Source organism: Phyllostomus discolor, chromosome 3, assembly GCF_004126475.2.
Source record: "Phyllostomus discolor isolate MPI-MPIP mPhyDis1 chromosome 3, mPhyDis1.pri.v3, whole genome shotgun sequence".
NCBI lineage: Eukaryota > Metazoa > Chordata > Mammalia > Chiroptera > Phyllostomidae > Phyllostomus > Phyllostomus discolor.
Window position 1 is genome coordinate 166,035,555 of NC_040905.2, and position 21,656 is coordinate 166,057,210.

At 38.1% G+C, this 21,656-nt stretch overlaps 1 protein-coding gene across 1 annotated transcript in view; it reads left to right on the forward strand.

Moving 5' to 3' along the window:
• Positions 1-21,656, forward strand: part of PGM5 (phosphoglucomutase 5) — a 169,123-nt gene that overhangs the window by 30,503 nt on the left and 116,964 nt on the right. The window contains exons 5-6 of the mRNA XM_028529921.2: positions 2,794-2,984; positions 3,585-3,739. Of these exons, the coding sequence (XP_028385722.1) occupies positions 2,794-2,984; positions 3,585-3,739 (346 nt within the window). The remainder of the gene's footprint in view (positions 1-2,793; positions 2,985-3,584; positions 3,740-21,656) is intronic.

A 21,656-nucleotide genomic window follows, 5' to 3' on the forward strand; every position in this document is an offset into this window, starting at 1 on the left:
AACTTTATCTCCAATTCTTCCCATCAAGTTTTTCAGTTCCACTATTATATTTTTAATCTCTCCCAATTTTCTTTTGTTTTCCAAATAATCTAGTCTTCAAAATAGTTTCTGATTCATGTTTCCTGAATGTCGTATCTCTTTTTAATGTCAGGTTTGCTGAGGTGATTTATATATATGTAGTAAAAACCCATACCTTGTGGATATACAATTGGCTGAAGTTTGATATGTATAAATAGTATATAACCAATATGACAATCAAGATATAGAGTATTTCCCTCAGTTCAAAAAATTTCCTTGTGGCCCTTTGAAATCAAACCCATCGTCCTACACTTAGTTTTTGGCAATCACTCATCTGCTCTCTGCTTGCATCATTTTGCCTCACCCAGAAAGCCATATAAATGCAAGCATATAATAAGTGTTTTTTTCTTCAGGCTATTTCAGTCAGCATAAAGTTTCAGAGATGCAGTCATGGTGTTGTACGTATTGGTAGTTATTCTTTATTAGTATTGAGCAGTATTGCATTGTAGACATGTACCATTTTGTTTACCCATTCACCAGTTCCTGTACTTAGGGTTATTTCTAGATTTTGGCTACTATAAACAAAACTTCTATAAACATTGTAAACAAGTGTTTGTATGGATATGTTTTCATTTGTCTTGGATAAATACCTCGGAGTGGGAGTGCTGGCTCACATGATAAGCATACATATAGCTGTAAGAAACTGCCCTGCTGTTTCCCTAAGCGGCCCAATCATTTGCTTTACCAGGAATGTGTGAGGACCTCAGTTTCTCTGCGTTCTCACCGACACTTGGTATTGTTTGTCTTTTTTATTTTAGCTATTCTACCATAGCTTATTGATTTGTTACATACTTTGATGTACAAAGTATGTACATTGATACATACTTTAAAATTTTTTTTCTCTCTGAATAGTTTTTGTGTCCTCCAGGTTGTTCCTTACTTTGTTTTATTTAGTCTCATGTTAAATGCATTCCTCAAACATTTGGTCATCCTCGGCTCTCTGACGTGTTTATGAGTGAGACACTGACAAGTTGTCGTCATCTCTGAGCCCCTGTGTGGAGCTCATCTTCCACGGGCTGTAAGGTCTTCTGGCTGGGCTGTTTCATCCTTGCCTAGTAGGCTGGTCCTGTTTCCAAGAAAAGGATCTTTCAAGTTCTTTCCTTAGCATTATCTGGCCAGAGGAAAGAAAGCTTCTATTTCCAAATAGTTTGACTGATATTTCTGGATTTGAGCCTCGCTGCCTTGCTTGTTCTATATGTCCATCTCTGAATCCATCACTCTGGCAGAGAAATGAAAGACACCGATTGGGCAGATCCAGGTCACTTCCCCAGTGTTGGGAGAAGTGGGCTTTAGTCATACCCAGATCACACAAACTGAGATGGGAACAAGGTTGGCTCTTCAAAGGAGACCCACAGTGCTTCTACTAAAGGAAGGAGACATGCGGGCTGGGGAGGGAAAATTAAGAGGTGCCTCACTATTTGAGGTTTGTGTTATATTAATGGGAAATAAATGGAAAGCAATCCTTTATATATATTTCAGCTAACATAATTACATGCTGTCTGCAAAAACACTGTTATCTTTTGTCTCAGGCTCCGTTCCCTTGCTTATAATGTTCTTTTCATTTGGATGGCACCTTCTCTCCCCACCCCTGTCAAATTTGTTTCCCCCCTTCAAGTCCTCATGTTGAAATGCTGCCTCCTTCTGGGAGCCTTACCTGTGGTAATTCTTTCTCTTAAGCCATTTGGTCTGATGATTTCATAAATACACATTGAATAGCACTTGCCTTACCACTGCAGTCCCTCACCTGTAGATTTGACTCATTCGCTATTGGATTAAGAGCCCAGCAATGCAGGAAGTGTGCATGTGAGTCCCTTGAATATGACCCCTCCATTTCTAACATAGGGACATCATGTGAGGCACGCAGCAGGAAATGTGTGCTGAACAGGAAAACCTTATTCCTTAGCATTTATTTTATAAAATGTGCTTAGTTGTATATGCTTCAGTTTTACAGTGTTTAATTATACATTTGATAGAGTTACTACAACTGCAGACAAAGAACATTGCAAGAGCCTGTTAGTGCTTTTGCATATATTTAGCTAAAGCTTTTAATACACAAAAAGCAATGGACAGTGAATCATTATAAAGTAGTTTATTTCTTTCTGGCAACATTTTAGACAAGATTTGGAGAAAAATTTTATGTAACTGGATTATTGACCACATCTTCTATGTGCCTAACACACTAACTGGCACATAGTAGATGCTCAATGAATAGTAAATGAAGTAAAGATTGTTCTGTATTGTTTATTGAGAAAGCTTGTAGAATTTATATTAATATATTAATATTAAAATATTAAGGTATTTCAATGTTTAAACACTGAAATATATTAATATATTTATAAATACAAATTTATGGATATTTTATACATATTATAACTTTTATAAATATTTATTAAAATTATTAAATACATTTAGTATATTTTTAATATTAAATTCTATGTTAATATATAAATTCTTGTGCTATTAAATATATAAAAATTAACATGTATATAAATCTAATAGCACATAAAATTTATATAAAATATAAATTATATAATATATAAAATTATTTTCTATAACAATATATATTTATTATTTATATATAAATTAATATAAATTGTTTATATATATAAATTTTATGTGCTATTAAATGGCCTTCCTTGTTCTAACCAGAACAAAACTCTGTTGGGAGGTGTGCGGTTCTATAAAGACTTAACATTGCCGTTTATCTTTTTTTAGTTATGGGGCCCTATGTGAGGAAAGTCCTGTGTGATGAACTGGGCGCCCCAGCCAATTCTGCAATAAACTGTGTTCCCTTGGAAGATTTTGGTGGGCAGCATCCTGACCCAAACCTGACATACGCAACGACCCTTCTGGAAGCTATGAAAGGAGGGGAATACGGATTTGGAGCTGCATTTGATGCAGATGGGGTAAGTGGGAATGTTTTTCACCTCCTAATCCTTTTGCCATACAATGAGCCAAGCACTGGAAACCAGAAAATGAGTGAGCACATCTGGGACCAGCATGTGTGGGGCGCATGGACGCTAACTGGCACTGCGTCTGCTCTCCTGCTTAACTAGTATTGCAACTCAATAGCCATTGCTGTTCTTAGTTCCTGGTAAAAATTATGTTATGTAGAAGTTATTTCTTTTTAAAAAATATTCATGCTATAACTATTTATGGCTTGTTTTGTTGAAAGCACCATATTAAGGAGCCAGCTGTTTTAGCAATAACCCCTGTTTTCCATTATGTTTGGGGGACAGTGTGAGTTGGGATCTGGAGGCTACTGAAGCCTGAGCTAGTCGTCCACATTTCAGCAGGTGGGACTCATTCTTAGTTGCCTCAAGATCCTGGGCCTACAATATTTAGGGATTTAAAAGAAGGTTTCCCATGCCCTCTTTGGCCTCATTCAAGTTGTTGTAGGTTGTTTAAATATACGATGGCAGTAAAGTGGCTTGCGATGAGTATGGGTATGGGCTGCTAGCCGCAGATGCCTGTGTCTGATCATTTTCACACATTCTTTCCCACAGGACCGTTACATGATCCTAGGCCAAAATGGCTTCTTTGTGAGCCCTTCCGACTCCCTGGCCATCATTGCTGCCAACCTCTCTTGCATTCCATATTTCCGTCAGATGGGGGTCCGAGGGTTTGGGAGGAGTATGCCCACCAGCATGGCCCTGGACAGGTAAGCAAGGATGTCATCGTGGAAAGCTCCATGGTAGGCTCTGATGTCGATGTTTGCTTTGCTGCTAGTGATGACTCATTCTTCCCTCCTCTGTTGGGAATTTGAGGAACTCACAGACATGGATGGTGTTCTGGGCAGGAACATGAAGAGCCAGGCGGGCTGGATTTGAGTCTTCATTCTGCCACATCTGAGTTGTGGAAACTTTAAGACTTACTTGATTTCTGTGCTCAGTTTTCTTGTCTTTAAAATGAGGATTATAACACTACTATCCTTACTTGGATTGTAATGAGATAGGAGTGAGGTGATTCATGTGAAACATTCAACGGAGTGCGTGGGGCATAGTAAATACTTCATAAATGTTCAGCAATAGAACTTAACCTGTAAGTGAGGTAGAAAGAACATGGGTTTTCAGGTCAGACAATGTTATATTAAACGCTGGCTTGTATCCTTATTAGGTTTGCAAATATAGGGATGACCCATTATAGGCTTGTTGTGAGCAGAAATGAGATGTGCCCAACAGGATATTCACTTAATAGAACAAAGTGTTAGGTATTTTTCCTTCCCACCTTACCCATCCCTACCATCTTTCACTTTGCCTTGTAAAAGAAAGAACTTTAGAATTTAATAAGTTCAAGCAATACATATTATCATTGAAGCAGTACACGTGCATGGTGGAGAGGTAGAAAACACAACAAGTACCCTCTCCCTGCATTACCTGTGTCAATAGATAAATGTCAGTATGCTGTTGGATCCCCTTCTACACCTATATAAGGTACCTATATAATTATAAATCATGTATAATACATACTATGTGTCATACATACTATAATTGCCTTTTTGTAATATGAGAAAGAGATCTGAAAGCATGTACTACTTTATGACTTGTTTTTTCTTTTTCATCAACAATCTCCAGCTTTGTATTAGTACATTTTTATGTCATCTAAAACCAAGATTTTATTCAAATTTCTCCCAGATGGCCCTAAAATGCTTTAAATGGATTGTTTGTGCAAAGGAGTATCCCATCCAAGACCATACATTGCATCTGGTTGCTATATCTCTTAAGTCTTTAATAATTTAGCACAATCCTTTTCTCTTGTACTTAATGATAGTGATTTTTGAGGAGACCTGACCAGTTGTCCTGCAGAATCCCACCTTCTGGATCGGTGTGGCTATTTCCTCATGATGTTATCCATTCATTCGTGAGGTAAAATTTACATGCAGTGAAATGAGTAATCTTAAGGGTACAATTCAATGAGTTTTGAAAGTGTATACATCTGTGTAACACCCACCCAAATTAAGATATAGAACATTCCCATCTCCCCCAAAAGTTCCCATTTCTCCTAAGTCCCCATGGGCAACCATTGTCATAATCTCTATTGCCATATTTAGGTTTTGCCTGTTCTTGAATATCACATAAATCTAATCATATACTATGTACTTGTTTGTTACATAGTGTGTGTGTGTGTATATATATATATATATATATATATATATATATATAATTCATCCACAGTCATTGCATATACCTATATGCACACACAGACACACATTTTACTCATCCACAATCATTGTATGTATTAGTAGTTCAGTCCATTTTGTTGCTCTGCAGTATCCTAATTTATGAATATATCACAATGTATTTTTTTCCAATCTCCACTCAGTGGACATTTGGGTTGTTTCCAGTTACTAGCTATTGTGAATCATGTTGCTTATGAGCATTTTCATACAAGTCTTTTTGTGGACACGTCTTCATTTCTCCTGGGTAAATATCTAGGATTAGAATGCTGATTGTAGGGTTGTTGTATATTTAATTTTACCAGAAACTGCCAAACTATGTTCCCTTTTACACACTCTTATTTGAAACAGATGAGAGTTCTAGTTGTTTCGTGTCATTGTTATCATTTGGTGTTGTCAGTCTTTTTGATTTTAGCTCTCCCAATGACTGTGAAATATCACCTCATTTTGGTTTTGATTTGTAATGTTCTAATCACTAGTGATATTGAGCTCATTTTCACATGCTTATTGCCCATTTCTGTAGCTTTTTAAAATGTATTTGTTCAATTAAAAACTCAGGTTGTTTGTCTTTTTGTTATTGATTTCTAGAAGTTCTTTATATATAGTGGATAATAAGGCTTTTGTGAGGTATATGCTTTACAAATATTTTCTCCCTGCCTGGTGCTTGCCTTTTCATATACTTGATGGTGTCTTTTGATGTGCATAGCTTTTAAATTTTAACAGTTCAATTTATTTTTCCCTGGTATGGTTAGCATATAATTTTTTGTCCTCTACATGAAATCTTTGCTTACCCTAAAGTCAGAAAAATGATTTCCCTATGTTTTCTTCTGGAATCATTGTAGTTTTAATTTTTACATTTAAATCTTGATGATTTTGAATTAATTTTTGTGTGTGGTATAAGACAGAAGTCCGGGTTCACTTTTCTTTCATATCCATTTGTTCTAGCCCTATTTGTTGAAAAGAATTTCCTTCCCCTTGGTGCTTTTGATAAAAATCAGTTGACCATTTATACATGGATCTATTTGAGGATTCTCTATTGTGTCCCACTGATATATTTGTCTATCCTTATGCCAATATTACATTATCCAGATTCCTGAAGTTTTTTAAAAATATTTTCTTTATTTATTTGTAGAGAGGGAAGGGAGGGAGAAAGAGAGAGAGAGAGAAACATCTATGTGCAGTTGCTGGGGGCCGTGGCCTGCAACCCAGGCATGTGCCCTGACTGGGAATCAAACCTATGATGCTTTGGTTCTCAGCCTGTGCTCAATCCACTGAGCTATGCCAGCCAGGTAGATTACTGAAGTTTTAAAGTAAATACTTAAATCAGGTGATTCCCTCAAGTTTTTTTCTTTTTTAGCTAATAAAAAAATTTATGTGCCCTACGTCCTTTGCATGTCTATATACATTTAGTATCAACTTGTTGATTTTAACAAAAGCCTGTTGAGATTTTGACTGAGAGTATATTCAATCCATAGAGCAATTTGGGAAGAAATGCTTTTTAGTAGTATTGAGGTTTATAGTCCAGGAGTGTGGTATATCTTTCAATTTATTTATTTTTCATTAATTTCTCATACATACATTGTAGTTTAATTTCTCATACATATGTTTTGTACTTTAATGTAGAGGTCCTACCCAATTTTTGTTAAATTTGTTCCTGGGTATTTCTACCTTTTTGATGATATTGTAAATAGAATATTTTTATAGATTTTATTTTCCAGTTGTTTTCTGCCAGTAGTTAGAAATATAAGTAATTTTTGTAAATTGATCTCGCATTCTTCCAGCTAATGGGAAGAGAATCCGCACCCCTTTTGGATGTCCCCCACTTTACTTCTTTCCCTCCGGTGATATTGGTATCAAGTCCATGTGATGAACCAGTTCAGTTTTAAATTCTTGCCTAAGGGCACCGAAGAGAAGGCTCTATAATTTCATGGTTTGTATGTTTGCCTTTGCTATGTCCTTCCTTTCAAACAACAACAACAATAACAACAACAAAGATTTGGTAAAACTGTAGTGAACAGGCAAAAACGGGACTATCTTTAGAAACAGAACACAGAATTATATAAATCCTGAGCACTAGTTATCAGGATTTATATATAAGTTATTTGATATTTGGAAGTATAGTTAATAATAACCTTTCACTTATGCAGAAGCTTATGATTTAGAGAGAACTTTGATACATTTGATCTCACTTGATCTTTACAGTAATAATGTGGTAATTGGGTAGGCATTACTCTCAACGTATTAAAGATGTTGGATCCAGTATCAGAGAGGCTAAGTAACTTGCATAAGGTTGCACAGCTAATAAGAAAGAACCCAGGGTTTAGAACTAGGTCTTCTGATTTAATTTGCTATTGCATCTGCCCAGAACCTACAACTTGATCAGGATGGTCCCTGAGAAACCAGTTGAGAATATTATTCAACTTTCCTGTGGGGTAGCCAGCAACTTTTCAGACCCTGGCCAGGAGAGGCTGGTTTCATTCAGACAACAAAAACCATTTGTCCTCTTTTTTTGTGGAAATTTCCCAGTGTTTCTTGATTTCACTTTATCCCCCCTTTCCAATAAATCTGTTTCAGTCAGAAACCAGAGGCTTTGCTTAGTTTCACAAAGGACCTGTTCTGATATGTAAGTGACCATTTAAAAGGATTATTCATGCTTGCTGGTTGGGATTCAGGATTCTGTGGGGCTCTGACGCGGTGATTTGTTTTGGGAATCTGATCTGTTGTACAGCTCCCAGGTGTATTCTCATGATGGACACTTTATAAGCTTCTTTTTTCTTAGATAAAATAAATGCAGCTTCAAAGTTTTATCTTGACAGTGGTTTCCCATGCAGGTTATTTTTTAACATTAATAAAATCATAGGAAATGTGCCCAGAATTGCCAGGCCCTGGAAGAATGACAACTGAATATTTGGGAAACATTCAATGTGCGTTTGCCCCAACGGCAGGGCTTCCAGAATAAGGGGGGCCTGCACACTCAAAACTGTTGAATTATTCAGACAAACTTTTATTGTTAAAGATCATCATTGTTCCCTGAGGGGAGACTTTCAGTGTCTCTTGTACTTCTATCCTTCCCAGTCACTATAACAAGGACTCCATTTACCCTGGGATAATACAGTTTCAGCCTTGAAAATGGCATTCTTTTGAGGCTTTGTCATTCTGAATGTGATTTGTGGTTGTGGATGAATCTTTGTTGCTGAAATCATTTTGGTTCAAATGATTGGAGAAGCAAAGCACATTCAAAATACATTTGTAACTCGAGGTCTGTTTCCGCCCCACATGGAAGTATCGAATAATTTTCTGTGTTATCTTTCAATAATATTTATGAAGTGCCCATCTGTGCTTGGGGCTGTGCTGAATGCTATGTAAAACAAGGCAAACACACGCAGACTTGAGCACTCCTCATTAGAGATATTACAGCCTCAAACAGGCTGGCAGCCTTGGATATACTGCATGGGGACCAGATCCACACTGTCTGTTTTGACTACCACAGAGGCCGTATAAGGTCCACCACCCATAGATACAGCGGGGAAGGGAATTCATGCTCTTCTACTCTGTCTTTGCTCTTTGTGCCACCCTGTCGTTCACCATTTGCTCATACAAGAATTATTTATGGAGGGCTTTCTGTATCCTACACATGGTCCCTTGCCCTGGTGGAAGTTACAGTCTAAGTAAGTTCCATGTTACTTAGACAGATATGGAGAAGACAGACAATAACAAATAGAGAAAAATATGCATAAGTAAAATTGTAACCCATACACATGGGAAATGAGCAGTAATGGCTGGTGAGTATGGAACATCCTGCTTAAAAAGGGTAGGCAGGAAATTCTCCAAGGGGTTGTGGGTAGGAACCAAAGATCAGAATGCCACAGCTGGGCCTGGCTATGATGCTGGGATCAGTAATGGCCCATAATGCATGCGAAAATACTTATTTTTCAGAGTGTAGTTTATAGCTATTTGTTGCCCATCCTCAGTCTGAAATATGTACTATAGCTTTATCTTGAACATATTTAGCTGGTCTTTGGAATCCAGACAGTGTTAATCCTGCCAGTATGCAAGTACCTACTGATCTGTGATGACCTTGATCTTTACTGCATCCTTTAGATCTGTGCTGTTTTGTCTCTCAGATCAGTCACGATGGACTAAGGTAGTGGGAGAGGTAGTGATATAAGCTAATATGTAATTACTTAGTCTCTCCATATATTGCTTCTGCTCTAGAATGATGGAAATTATTTTGTCACAGCAGACAAATGTGTGCAAGTGTACCCTGAATAAAATTTAAAAAAATAAACAAAACCCTTTATCGTAGGAGTTACTGCCCTGAAATCCTCTATAGCCACTTCAGCCAGGGTCAAAAAAGATGGCACATTCAAAAGGGGTTTACTGAAAATAATTTAATAGTAACCTAATAGTCTGGTCCATAGAAGTATGGGCAAATTTTTAAAAAATTATGATGTACCCCAGGACTCACAATAACAGAAAGCTATTTAATTCTCCCAGGACTGAAGGGGCAAGGGGAGGGGCCAGGGTAGCCATCGCTTGGTGAGGTGTGAAGTTGTGAACATTGGGACTGTCAGGGAGGAACTGAACTTGCCAGTGAGATATAAATACCCGACTCCTCTCTTCTCCCACCTGCCACCCTCCTGCTGATGCCTCCCATTGGCCAAGTCCACCTGGTAGTTAGAGGGCAACCTGTGGGGCTCAACCTTCTAGAGAAGTAAGGAGGGCAGAGATGGGCATTGAATGAAACAAGACTTCTATTGGACAAATTATGAAAAGATTATACAGTGATAAATATAATTAACTCAATTCCTCTGCACGCCCAAGCTCCAAAATAAGAAGGAAAAAGAAAAAAGAGGAAGGAGAGAAGGATGAGACTGGGAAATAAGCAAGGAGAGACTACCGAAACGATTGGCCGTTGTGCTGGTTGTGCTGGTTATTCTTTGTTTGCCCCCTTCCACCCTTCGGGCCAATTTTACATTGCTATTTTAATCCTTCACTTCTCACATTACTAATGAGTTTCTATGCTTGAGAGATTTTGGGGGGTTCCTTTTCTATTAATTACCTGTTCCTGACCTTTGTTCATTTTTCTGTTTAGGTTCTCTCTCTGTCTGTCTCTCTCTCTTTGTAATGGATTTGCAAGAGTTCATTGTATGTTATACTTATTTATTTTGTAAAGGATTTTATTTATTTATTTTCAGAGAGAGGAGAAAGGAGACAGAAAGAGAGGGAGTGAAACAGTGATGTGTAAGAGAAACATCAATTGGTTGCCTCTTGCTTGCCCCCAACTGGGGACCGGCCCACAGCCCTGGCATATGCCCTGCCTGGGAATCGAACCAGTGACCTTTCCATTCACAGGCCAGTGCTCAGTCCACTGAGCCACATCAGCCAGGGCTCATTGTATATTTTAGATATTAACCCCTTGCCATTTAGGCATTTCTAATTTTCATCTTTTTTCTTCAGATAAAATTTTACCCCTAAGTTTTATACCTAAATTGTAAATTTAGATAAATACCTATACTGTCAATAGCTGTCTGTTTTAGACAACTCAGATTTAATATGTGTAAATAGCAACTTTTCTGATTTTTTCCTTAAAATTGCTCTTCTTTTTTGTATATACTATCTGGATGAATCACCTATACCAAAATCATAAGCTTTGGAATAATCCTAGAGTTCTATTTCTCCTTCATTCCTAATGTACCAAAGCCACTGGGTTGTGTTAGAAAAATCACTTAAGTGTTTCTGAATCATTGTTTCTTTTCCAAGCCTTTTTTTACTTTTTTAGTTTAGGTTCTCATAATCCTTTGCTTGAACTATTGCAATAGTTAATGAGCTGGTTTCCTCCCCGCCCTCGGACCTCCTCTTCAATTTATATTTTGGACCACCCCAAGGTCAATTGTTCTGAAGCAGGAAGTCACACATCTTCCTACTTTGCTAGAAATATGTTGGTGGCCTCAAATGCCCCCAGACTGAGAACCCGTGTCTGCAATCTAAAATGGCATAATTTCCTGATTGTGAACATCAAACTCCTGCCCTTTTACCCTGCCCTCTAGGTGTGTGGTGCTGCTTGCTTTTCCCCAGACTTGATGGCCTCTCACACTGCCGTGTCTTTACACATGCTCTCCTCTTTCCTTGAGAGGTGTCCCCTTTGCCCCACTTTATCCCACTCTGTCCTTCCTTATCTTTGAAAGTTTGAGTCAAGCATCACCTTCTTGTAAGTCCTCCATTGGTATTTTGTTCTGTCTGCCCCAAAGCAGAGTGTGGAAGTCCTCTTCACAGATCGCTTTATCACAGTTGTCACAAGGCATTGACAACACGTACTCAACTGTTTCCTACTGTCCCGTGAGCCCCCTGAAGGCAAAGGCTTTATCCAGTGAAAGACACAGAATAAGTTCTCAGTAAATATTTAATAAATGATTGACTAAGGTTTCTTTCCTTTTTGGATACCTTTTATTCGGGAGAATAATTAAGTAGAACTTCACTGATCTAATCACATAAATATAAAAGTTAACTACTGTGAACAGCCAAGACACTTCTTTTGATTTTTATTCAGAGTAAATTTGTTGATGCTATCACTTGGTTACACAGGAAAGTGTACCTGAGTGATAAGAAGAAAATTAATGATGTATAATCACACAACCATCTTCTGGTGTAATAAAACTATGCTTGATTTATAGTTTTCATCCATATTTAAGTAAGTTTTATAGTGAGTCAGATTTTTAGTAATGATATGTGGGTATTGATTACAACTTCATCAAGGTAAGATAAAAGGAAGCAACCACATAGAAGTTATTTTCTAGTCAATAATTAAATCCCAAACCTAAGCTAAGGATTATTTCTTTCTTTCTTTGGTGAATAGTATGAGGATGGACCTCTTACCAGACCATTTAGAGAATACCTTGCATTGCTTTCCTCTATGGGGTTTGTGTTCACCTACTGGAAAGGATGCTGGCAATGATTCGAGCCTGTTATTTGGTGTTTCTAAGAGTTGATGTCTGATGCACAAATGATTTCACACCTACATTTAGTAGATGGCATTTATGTATTAATTGGCTAAACTGAGAGCAATAAATTGTTAACATTTAAGACTAGAAGCTTCAAGATGTTGTATAAACTTTTGTTCAGTTGTTACGAGTTCTCAGGTTTCAGCTGAGTGGTCAGAAAAATAATTTTGGATAAGCGTTAAGTGACCTGAGTTCCAAAATATAGTCATTATCACTGTCCCATGTGAACTGAAAGACAAACCACTTTTAGAAGTCAGTTCCTTCTTGCCTGCTGCATTTGCAAGGGCCCTTTGCCACTGGTTCTATCTCTAGAAAGGCATAGACGGTCATCGTTAAGGATGTCCAGCATCCTATTCACAGCCCTTCCACTAACTCAGCCCTCCTTGGCCTTTGTGAAGTCACTTTGACCATGGGTGGAATCAGCTACTACTGAAAGAAGACCCTTGCCACCACCCTAGACAACTGGGGATGAAAGACCATTTGAAGCAGGGATTTCAGTGAAATTCAGTCTAGAGAATAGATCTGCGTGCCCTGCATTCAGTTGCTCTTCAATGGAAGCATTGACTTCATGGCCCACCTTTATTTATAATCTCAATTTTGGTTTCTGGGGGATCCATGTGGTTAAATAACCTTCTTTCTTTTTTTTTCTTTGTGACTTAAAATATTTATACAATTTAAAAGTCAGTCCCATTTATTTCTACAAAGAGCCATGAAGTAACTTTTCTTTGAGCTGATAAAAATGTTCTATATCTTGATTATGGTGGTAGCTATACAACATAGTTATGCAACTATATATAGTTTTCTATATATGGAGTCTTTACATAGAAATTGATTAATTTTATTACATGTAAATTTTACCTTGATAAAAGTGATCAAAATATTCAAAACCTATTTATTTAAAGACAAAGCACCTCTCTTGGGCCTTCCTTTATGGTTAGGGTCAGGAATCAGCACTCTCTGAATAATCCTAGCTCCCAGCATGGAGGTTTGTGTTTACTAGACTGTCGGTAAACATTGCCTCAGTTCAGGTGAGGTGAGTAGCCTTTGGAATTGCTGTCTGCTGCCTCCCTCTTTGTATGGAGCTAGAACATTAATATACTATCTGCAGTCTTGTCCTCTTTGAAAAAATTTACATATAGTGTCAGAGGTTCTAAGGTATCAAGATTATTAGTCAAATTTATTGGCAGCATAAAAAGAATTAGGAAGATAAGACAGCCCAGCATAGCTCTGAAATGCTTTGGCAAGCCGCCAGAAAAGCCTAGCACTTGACAATGCTTTTAAATGAAGAAGGATAATGATAAATCATCCTAGGCCTAAAGACCTCTCTGGAGTAAAAGAGCATGTACTTTCAGTGTATGATTTATATTTTAAAATAGATTTTGTGACTCTAGCAACAAAAGAAAAGTTTTAAAATGAATTCTAAACCCCAACCTCATAGGGTAGTATTCAGCTAGTCCTGTTGGAACACGGCTTAAGTGATTGCTAAATAGCATTGGTTTTGCTTCGCCTATCAGGCTGAAGGAAGAACAGTATCTAAGAAAGATGCACAGGGTGAATCAAGTTGTCCCTTACAGTTTTGCCTGCTCAGCAAACAGTAAGAGGATAAATGTATATCTATTTACAGTGAACTCTATTAGATGTCTTGTTCAATTTTCACCAAATCTGCAGAAGTATTTGAGTCAGGCACTATTATTGACATTTTATTTATAGGAAAAATATGATGTTGAGAGGTTAAGTAACTTGCTCAAGTTCACACAGTAAGAAAGAAGCATAATTTCTTTACTTTTCTTTGTTGTTGGGAGCAGGAAAATGTTCTGATGGTACCTTGAGTGAAAGTCATTAGTGTGGGTTGTGTGTGTGTGTCTGTAGAACCTGTATTGCCCAAAGTATGGTGTATGACATCAGGCAAGCATAATTAATTTTAACCCTAAGGTGCTATGTAATTTTGACCTTGAACATCACTATTGTTTAGTAAAGCTCTGAAAGAAGTGGTTTCCTGGCTTTAACTTCAAACTTCCAGGAAAGTGTTGACTGAAGTTCAAGGTAAGGATTGAATTTTATATCCTTGCCTCTGGATCTGCTTGAGGTAAAGATCACCAGCAGCGGCTTCACAGAAACCATTTATCAGGTTTCAGCAGCTTTTCTCTGCTACATTCTGTGTAACAGAATTCTGTGTAAACTGGGTTAAGCAGATACGCTTCCTTTACTCTAAGAGTTTTTAATCTCAGACTACACTGATGACCAGAAACATGAAAGGTACCGATTAAGTACAATGGGTTCCTTTAGTAAATGATGTGTTAGCAGATGGGTATTAGATGCCCATGCTTAGGGACAAAAAAGTGAAAATAAATCTCGTTAGCCATTGTCTGCATGCCTTACACAGGTGAGGGTGGAATCAGATCTCGGGATCCATTCGTCTCATCTCCGATCAGGTTTCTGCCTGAGGTTTAAATTTATCATCTGAAATTCCAAGTTCTATGAGAGTCCCCGATTGCATCAGTGGTTTGTATTCTAGCATGGAGGAAAACTCTTTGGTGAGTTGGCACCTGTATTTAAGAATGCAAGATCTCTATCCAGGACTCACAGAGATACTACATCAGTCAGGATCTTTGTGCTGCAAATGAGAGAAAACCAGCCCAAACAGCCTAAATAATAAAAGGAATGTGTTGGCCCACACAACTGAAGTAGAGTTGGCCGCAGGTGAACCTTGCTCCAGCAGGTGAAATGATACTACATTTGACCTGAATATGCCTACTCTGCTCTGCCTTAGAAGATGTTACTCTAATCCACAGCCTCCCTGCCACTGACTCTGCAGCCTTTCCCTTTGGGGGAGCAAATATCTGCTCTTACACTACATTATCTATGAGGATGAGAGGCAAAGGTGTTTTGTTTTGTTTTTTAGAAAGAAGCAACTGAAAATATTTTGTTGACTTTTGACTTTGGTTGGGGTTTATACCATCTCTGAGCCATTCATTCATTGAGGCCATAAGAGGGTGGATATGCTGCAAGTCTTAAGTCCCATTTCATATTAGGTAGAGCTAGTAGGAAGGCCATTGCTTTCTAAACCAGATAACTGAGTGGACACAGTTTGTTCTCCAGAACAAGGTCTTTCTTTTTCTCTTTCCCAAAGGAGTAGCTGCAGCAGTGTGGGACTCCATAAGTGGCAAAGGGATGTGAGCTAGGTGAGGGCATTGGGGTGTGGTTCTAGAGGGAGAATTCAGGACCTATTTAAGAACTCCAGGTGCCATTGTTGTTACCTCTTCATGCCCCTGCAAATTCTCTGCCAGTTACCAGTAACTGACAATGGTGTTAGAATCCGAATGTTGGTGCTTGCCTATGATCTTTGTGTCTGCTCACGGATTCATCTCTTTCCTCTCCTCTCCTCTCTAATCCTTCCTTTCTTCTTCCTTTTCTTCCTCCCTCCCTCCCACCATCTTTCTTGTCCACTTCCTCTTTTCTTCCTTGCTTCAATCTTCTTTCCCTCCTTATTTTCTTTCCTCCATCCCCCTATCTATTTACCTATCTTTCACTTTGTCATTTTCCAAAAAACATTTTTTAGCACCTACCATGTGTCAGGTGCACTGCTGGATTCTGTACATCACTGCTGAAGTTTATCTTCTCTTCCACGTCCTTTCTTCCTCCATCAAATTTCATTGTCAACAAAATTTACTAATCTTCTTTGTGTAAGGTATTCTGCTATACTCAAGAGGTGCATAACTTCAATCTGAATGTCAAGGATAAACCTGGAGAATATTTTCAAATCTTGAAGACATTATATTCCACAGATTGACTTATATAGATTGTACTACCTATATTTAGGGGTGGGAGGGAGAGAGAACATGTGTGCTAGATTGGAAGAGAGAGAACATGGATTAAAGATAGAAAACATTTATGCCAGATACTGGACTCAAATGAGCTCATGTATGCAATGGGTCATGCTACTCTATGACTTTCCTTGGCCTCTGCGTTCAGACTAGCCAGGTTTGAACTGACTCCTTTCCTCTCTGGCTCTGTTACCTAACCAGGAGCTCTTCTGCTAAAGGAGGACATAACAGCACTCCTCTCACTGAGGACTAAATGCAGTGATATATATATAGACAGTTCTTAGCACAGTGCCAGCCCACAGTAAGAACTCAGTGAGGTTAGCTATTATGACAAGATGGAGTTTTATAGATAACAAACCAAAGGATAGACAGTGGATTCTAATCCACTGTCTCCAGTTTTTCACACCAAGGAACTGGGACTAACCCTTAACCAGTGGCTACCCTTGGATCCTATGTCCCTTACACAGACAATAGTGATTGAGTCGTGCTTGTAGCCGTGTGTTCCTCCTATTTCACAGTATGACAAAGCTTTTAGAAGACTGCCCTGTGAAGCTCAAACATCTATATGTGGTTGTTTTTCAGGCTACCTTGTAAATTATGATTGTTAATATTCTTTAGTTCTTTTGTATGTGTATATCAAACCTTTCAATGAAGGACTCAGGATTAGACCTATTGCGTTTTGATTTTTTGCCTTTTTGTTAGTATCTTTAAAGTTGTTACAAACTCAAAGTTCTTTATTAACTTTTTCAAGTGCTTCCCTAGAAAACACATTGTACCCTGGAAGCCTCATCTCTTTAGAAAAATTATCTTTGTGAGAAAAGATGGAGTTTCTTTTTTATTTTAAAACACACCTGTGTCTGTCTGTATGCTGGCCAAACCCATTAAACCCCCGTACAGAGCTCAAGGTTTTCCCCATACCACTAATTCTGGTGATAGGATTTTGACATTTTGACTTTGCATTGTATACAAATCCCATTAAAATATGTCATATGATTTGTGTGCATAACATAAGCACTTGCCCATTTCAAAATCTGTTTAGTAGTTCAGCCAAAACCTAAAAAAGTAAAATAAAAGAAACACACTCTGTGATACACTGGTGTGTGGGAATGAGAGGACAGAGGAATGATTCCTGAAAAGTGGCTTTCTTTGTTACTAATGTAACACTAGTTATTTCGTTTCTTAACATTAGCATCTCAATTCAATTTATTATTATACTGGTTGTTTCCTGCTTTGCTAATGACTTTAAAGAATTTTATAAGCTCCTCTGGAGTCCCCTTATCTGCAAAGCCATTAGTCAATTCCTTTGGTCCACTAGGGAGAGACTTGGGAAGAGGAAGGGTGGATCTTTTTTTTCCAAATGGGGTTTATTTACATGAATCTTATCAAAACAGGTGGGTTCCAGGAACATGAAGAATTTGAGTATGAGAGCTGACTTGCTGAAGGTCATTTGAATTTGTAGAAGAAACTTCCATCTGAGGGTCAACTTCCAGAGTAGGTTATACACCAGAGGTGGGCTTGTGGCTCTGGGTGGGCATGACATGGAGCCAGGGTGAGGTTGACTAGAGGGAGATCTCACATGTGATGCGAGTTGTGATCATGTTTGGTACATCTGACTTTCCCACTGATTATCTTTGCTTCTCAAAGCCTGGGTCTCCCCTTCTGGAAGGAAAGTAGTAAGGGCTGGTATAGTGGCTCTTTTCCATAGAGCTCTCAGGGACCCACATTCCTTCTTCCTTATTGCTCTGCCTCCCTTGCATGTAGCCCTTGCCCTCATTTTTCATGATAGTGATAGCTTCAAGTGTCATGTCTACATTTTAGGCAGCTACTGAAGCAAATGATAAAGAAAGGTGAAGGGCCTGGATATACCATCTACGTTTCAAAGAGGTTTGATGGAAAGTTGGTACTTTTGCTTATATCCAATGGCCATCACCTACTGATAATGGCCATGCCTAACTGCAAGGGAAGCTGGAAAATGGAGTGTTCATTCTGAATGCCTGTGTGCACTCCTCCAAATCAGGGGTTTTCCCTGGCTGGCATACCTCAGTGGATTGAGCACGGGCTGAGAACCAAAGTGTCCCAGGTTCGATTCCCAGCCAGGGTACATGCCTGGGTTGCAGGCCATAACCCCCAGCAACCACACATTGATGTTTCTCTCTCTCTCTCTATCTCCCTCCCTTCCCTCTCTAAAAAAAATAAATAAATAGAATCTTAAAAAAGAAATCAGGGGTTTTCCTATCAAGAAAGAAGGGGAGAAAGGTCATAAAGGGACAACTGTCTCTGCTGTAGATTTGGATGATGTCATAAATATTTGTGTGGAATATTATAGTCTATGATGATATAAAATATTGGTCTTTTTAAAATTTTTGACATGCTGAAATCTTTTTTATGTTTGTTTGGAGTAAAGAACTTAGAATATTGACATAAACTATGGTGATGATGGTATTAATAAAAATAATGAGGAACAGGAAGATAATTTATATCTAAAAGATATAAGATACATCAACTCAAACCTAATGAGGCAAGTATTATTCTCCTCATTCTATAAATAAGTAAACAAATGCTCAGAATAGGAGAAACACATAGAGGTAGTAGTAGTCCTTACCTCTGGAGTCATGGCAACAAATATTGGGAAGCAAAGCTTTGGGGAAGGAAGCTATGTAATTTTTAGTTGCAAGTAACAGAAAACTGAACTCCAAATGACATAAACAGCAAAAGAAAGGTGTCTCTCACATGTTAAAACATCTAGAAGGAGCTAGCTCCAGCATGATTAGGGTGGGGAGTTGTTTATTGCTTCAACATTGTCATTAAAGAGCCAGAATCTGTGGTCCTCAGAGTATGGTCTTTGTCCTTGGTGAGCTTTCCTCATGGAAAGGTTTCAGCAATTCTAGCTTTGTCCCACATAGGACATGGTCTTATGGAAGAAAAAGGACTGCCTTTTATTTGTGTGTTATTTAAAAGTCAGAGAAACTTTTCCCAAAGCCATTCTCTGCAGTATTTGTCCTGATCTATAACATATTCACCTTTGCTGAGGATAAATAATAAAGTCATGATTCTTCTCATGAGGAAATCAGCATGAATGACTTTGGGTGGGCAGCTGTCAGCACCTGCTAATTTATTTAAATTATTTGCCAGTATTAAAAGATACTCTAGAATTATGGGTGTTTTCCTGAAAATGCCTTTGACATCACTTTCTTATTACAGTTTGTTCACTTACTCATCAATAAACATTTATCAAATTCTTTGGGTTAGATAGTGTTATAAGTGAATACAGTTAATACTTGCCCTCAAAAAGTTATGATTTAATGAGAAAGACATATATTCTGAGCAACACTTACAAGACAATATGAGGAATGCCATAACAGAGGCCTCGAGAATGCAGAAAAGAAATCACTACGTTGGCGTGGATCAGGAGCAGGACTTGTGGCTGTAACAGAACTTTCTTCTCTTAAGTTATGGGTGTTTCTCATGGGAAGCTCTTGAATGAGGTTCTGGAGAACAAGGGACTACATTTTATATTTTATTTTTGTTTGCAATCTGAATATAATAATTTGCCCACAGTAGTTGCTCAGTGTGGTAAGCGAGGATAAGTCAGGTTAGGAAAGAGAAAACATTGTGAAACAAACCATCTATTGTGAGTAAAAATATGCAAAAGTATGGTGATGAAGAGTATGTGCTTAGAATCCACAAACACCTGAGTTCAAGCACGAGCTCTACCCTTACAAAGCTGTTGAAATGCAGGGAAGTCATTTAACCTCTGTATGCCAGTTTCCTCATCTGTCAAGTGAAAATTAGAGTACTTTACCTCATTAGGACATCATACAACTTAAATGGAATAATACATGAAAAGTGACCAGCACAGAATAGCCACTCAATGAATATTAGCCCTTATTATCACTTAATAACATAGTCTGCCTTATTTTATTCTCCCTCATCTAAATCTTCAATTTTACTGAATTGTTTGTTGAATAAAATACTTTGTGTAAATCAGAACATTTCTGCCACCTGGAATTGAACCTTACACATATTGGGCTTCCTGATTTCTTAGCTGAGGGCCATAGACATTTATAGTCTGATTCTGATAAATATCACATGCTAATACTTCCTATGGCATGTTTACTCAGTGCTCTCTACTTCCTAAAATAGGAAAGGGTGCATTGTTGAGGAGTTGCCAATTTTTTCCCACAAGTGGCTGGGTTTTCCTTAATTGATGAAATCACCCTTTGTTGATGAAACTTATTTCCACAGGAATTTCTAGATCTTCTCAGGGCTCACGCTCTGGGTGCACCCCCCAAAGGTGTTAGGTGTTTTTAAGCCAGGAGGGTCAACTGGTCACAGCAGCCGCACATCAGAGACTGTGTTTCCTGTAATTGGCTTCGGAGGCCACTTTCTTAATAGTTTCTTTCTTTTATAAAACTATGTGCCACATTCCATTTATGAGAAGAATACAGTATTTTAGAGCATGCTGTTAATACTTAGGGATAAGTTACCTAACAGCTGGAACAGTGAGGTCCGGAGAAATCCAGTTGCCTAGAATCCCTGGTCTTATGCGTGGCTTGAAGGGATTGAGGACACTGATGTGTTCTTTGGGGAGAGATTCACAGTTTGACAGGAAACATCTGTTTTAATCTGCTCCAGTATCAACACAATGGATGTGGTAGGAAACCCGTCGTTACTGCGTGGGTTTCATTTTCCAAGCCAGGGCTTGGCCTGAGATTGGCACCATTTGGACAGACAGCGCGATGTGGTCCCCTCTTTATCAAGTTGTGGACATAACAAACAGCATTATTTGAGAGTGTTCTAGGGCTGTTTCTCTATTTAAGGGAAACTGTGTTCCTCCTAAACCTGGGTGACTCTTCATTTCTCTATTTTCTTTTATGCTTTCTCCCTCTGAGCACATTTCCACATGGATTTCAGTTATGACTGAATACTTCTCAACCTTAATTCTGCATCTTCTCTTGTGAGTAGGAATGGTTCCTTGTGGAGTAGGATTCTCCCCAAGTGTATCAAAATATCTGGCAAACAATTGTGAAAACACTCAGGCTCACATATACTCACACTCACAAAATTTTAGAGATTGTTATCTACCCCTTAAAGTATATTTGCTTCCTCTCCCCATCTTCAGAATCACTGCCTAGGATTATTTAAAGGTGATGCTTCTTTTAGCTCTATGGAACTAGTTTGTAGGGAAACCCGCCTCATTTTCCATTATTTGAAATAGTAAAGTTGGTATCTGACACTTAAAATTTGCCTCTGGAAAATTTAAGGAATTCAAAGGAACCTTATTGTATCAGTGCATCTGTGACACTAATGACTTAAAACTTATGATACTGCTGATAAAATGTGCAATGTAGGTTCATAGTACTGAGCTCATATTACCCCCACAATCACTTTTTAAATTCTAGTATCCAGAATGCCCTAGGCATTGTGAACAGCTAATAAAGAGACACAGGAGCTGATGTTCTTATATACAGATACCAAATAATTTTGTATACATGAAAATTTTTTAAAGATTTTTATTTATTTATTTTTAGAGAAGAAAGGGAGGGAGAAAGAGAGAGAGAAACATCGATGTGCGGT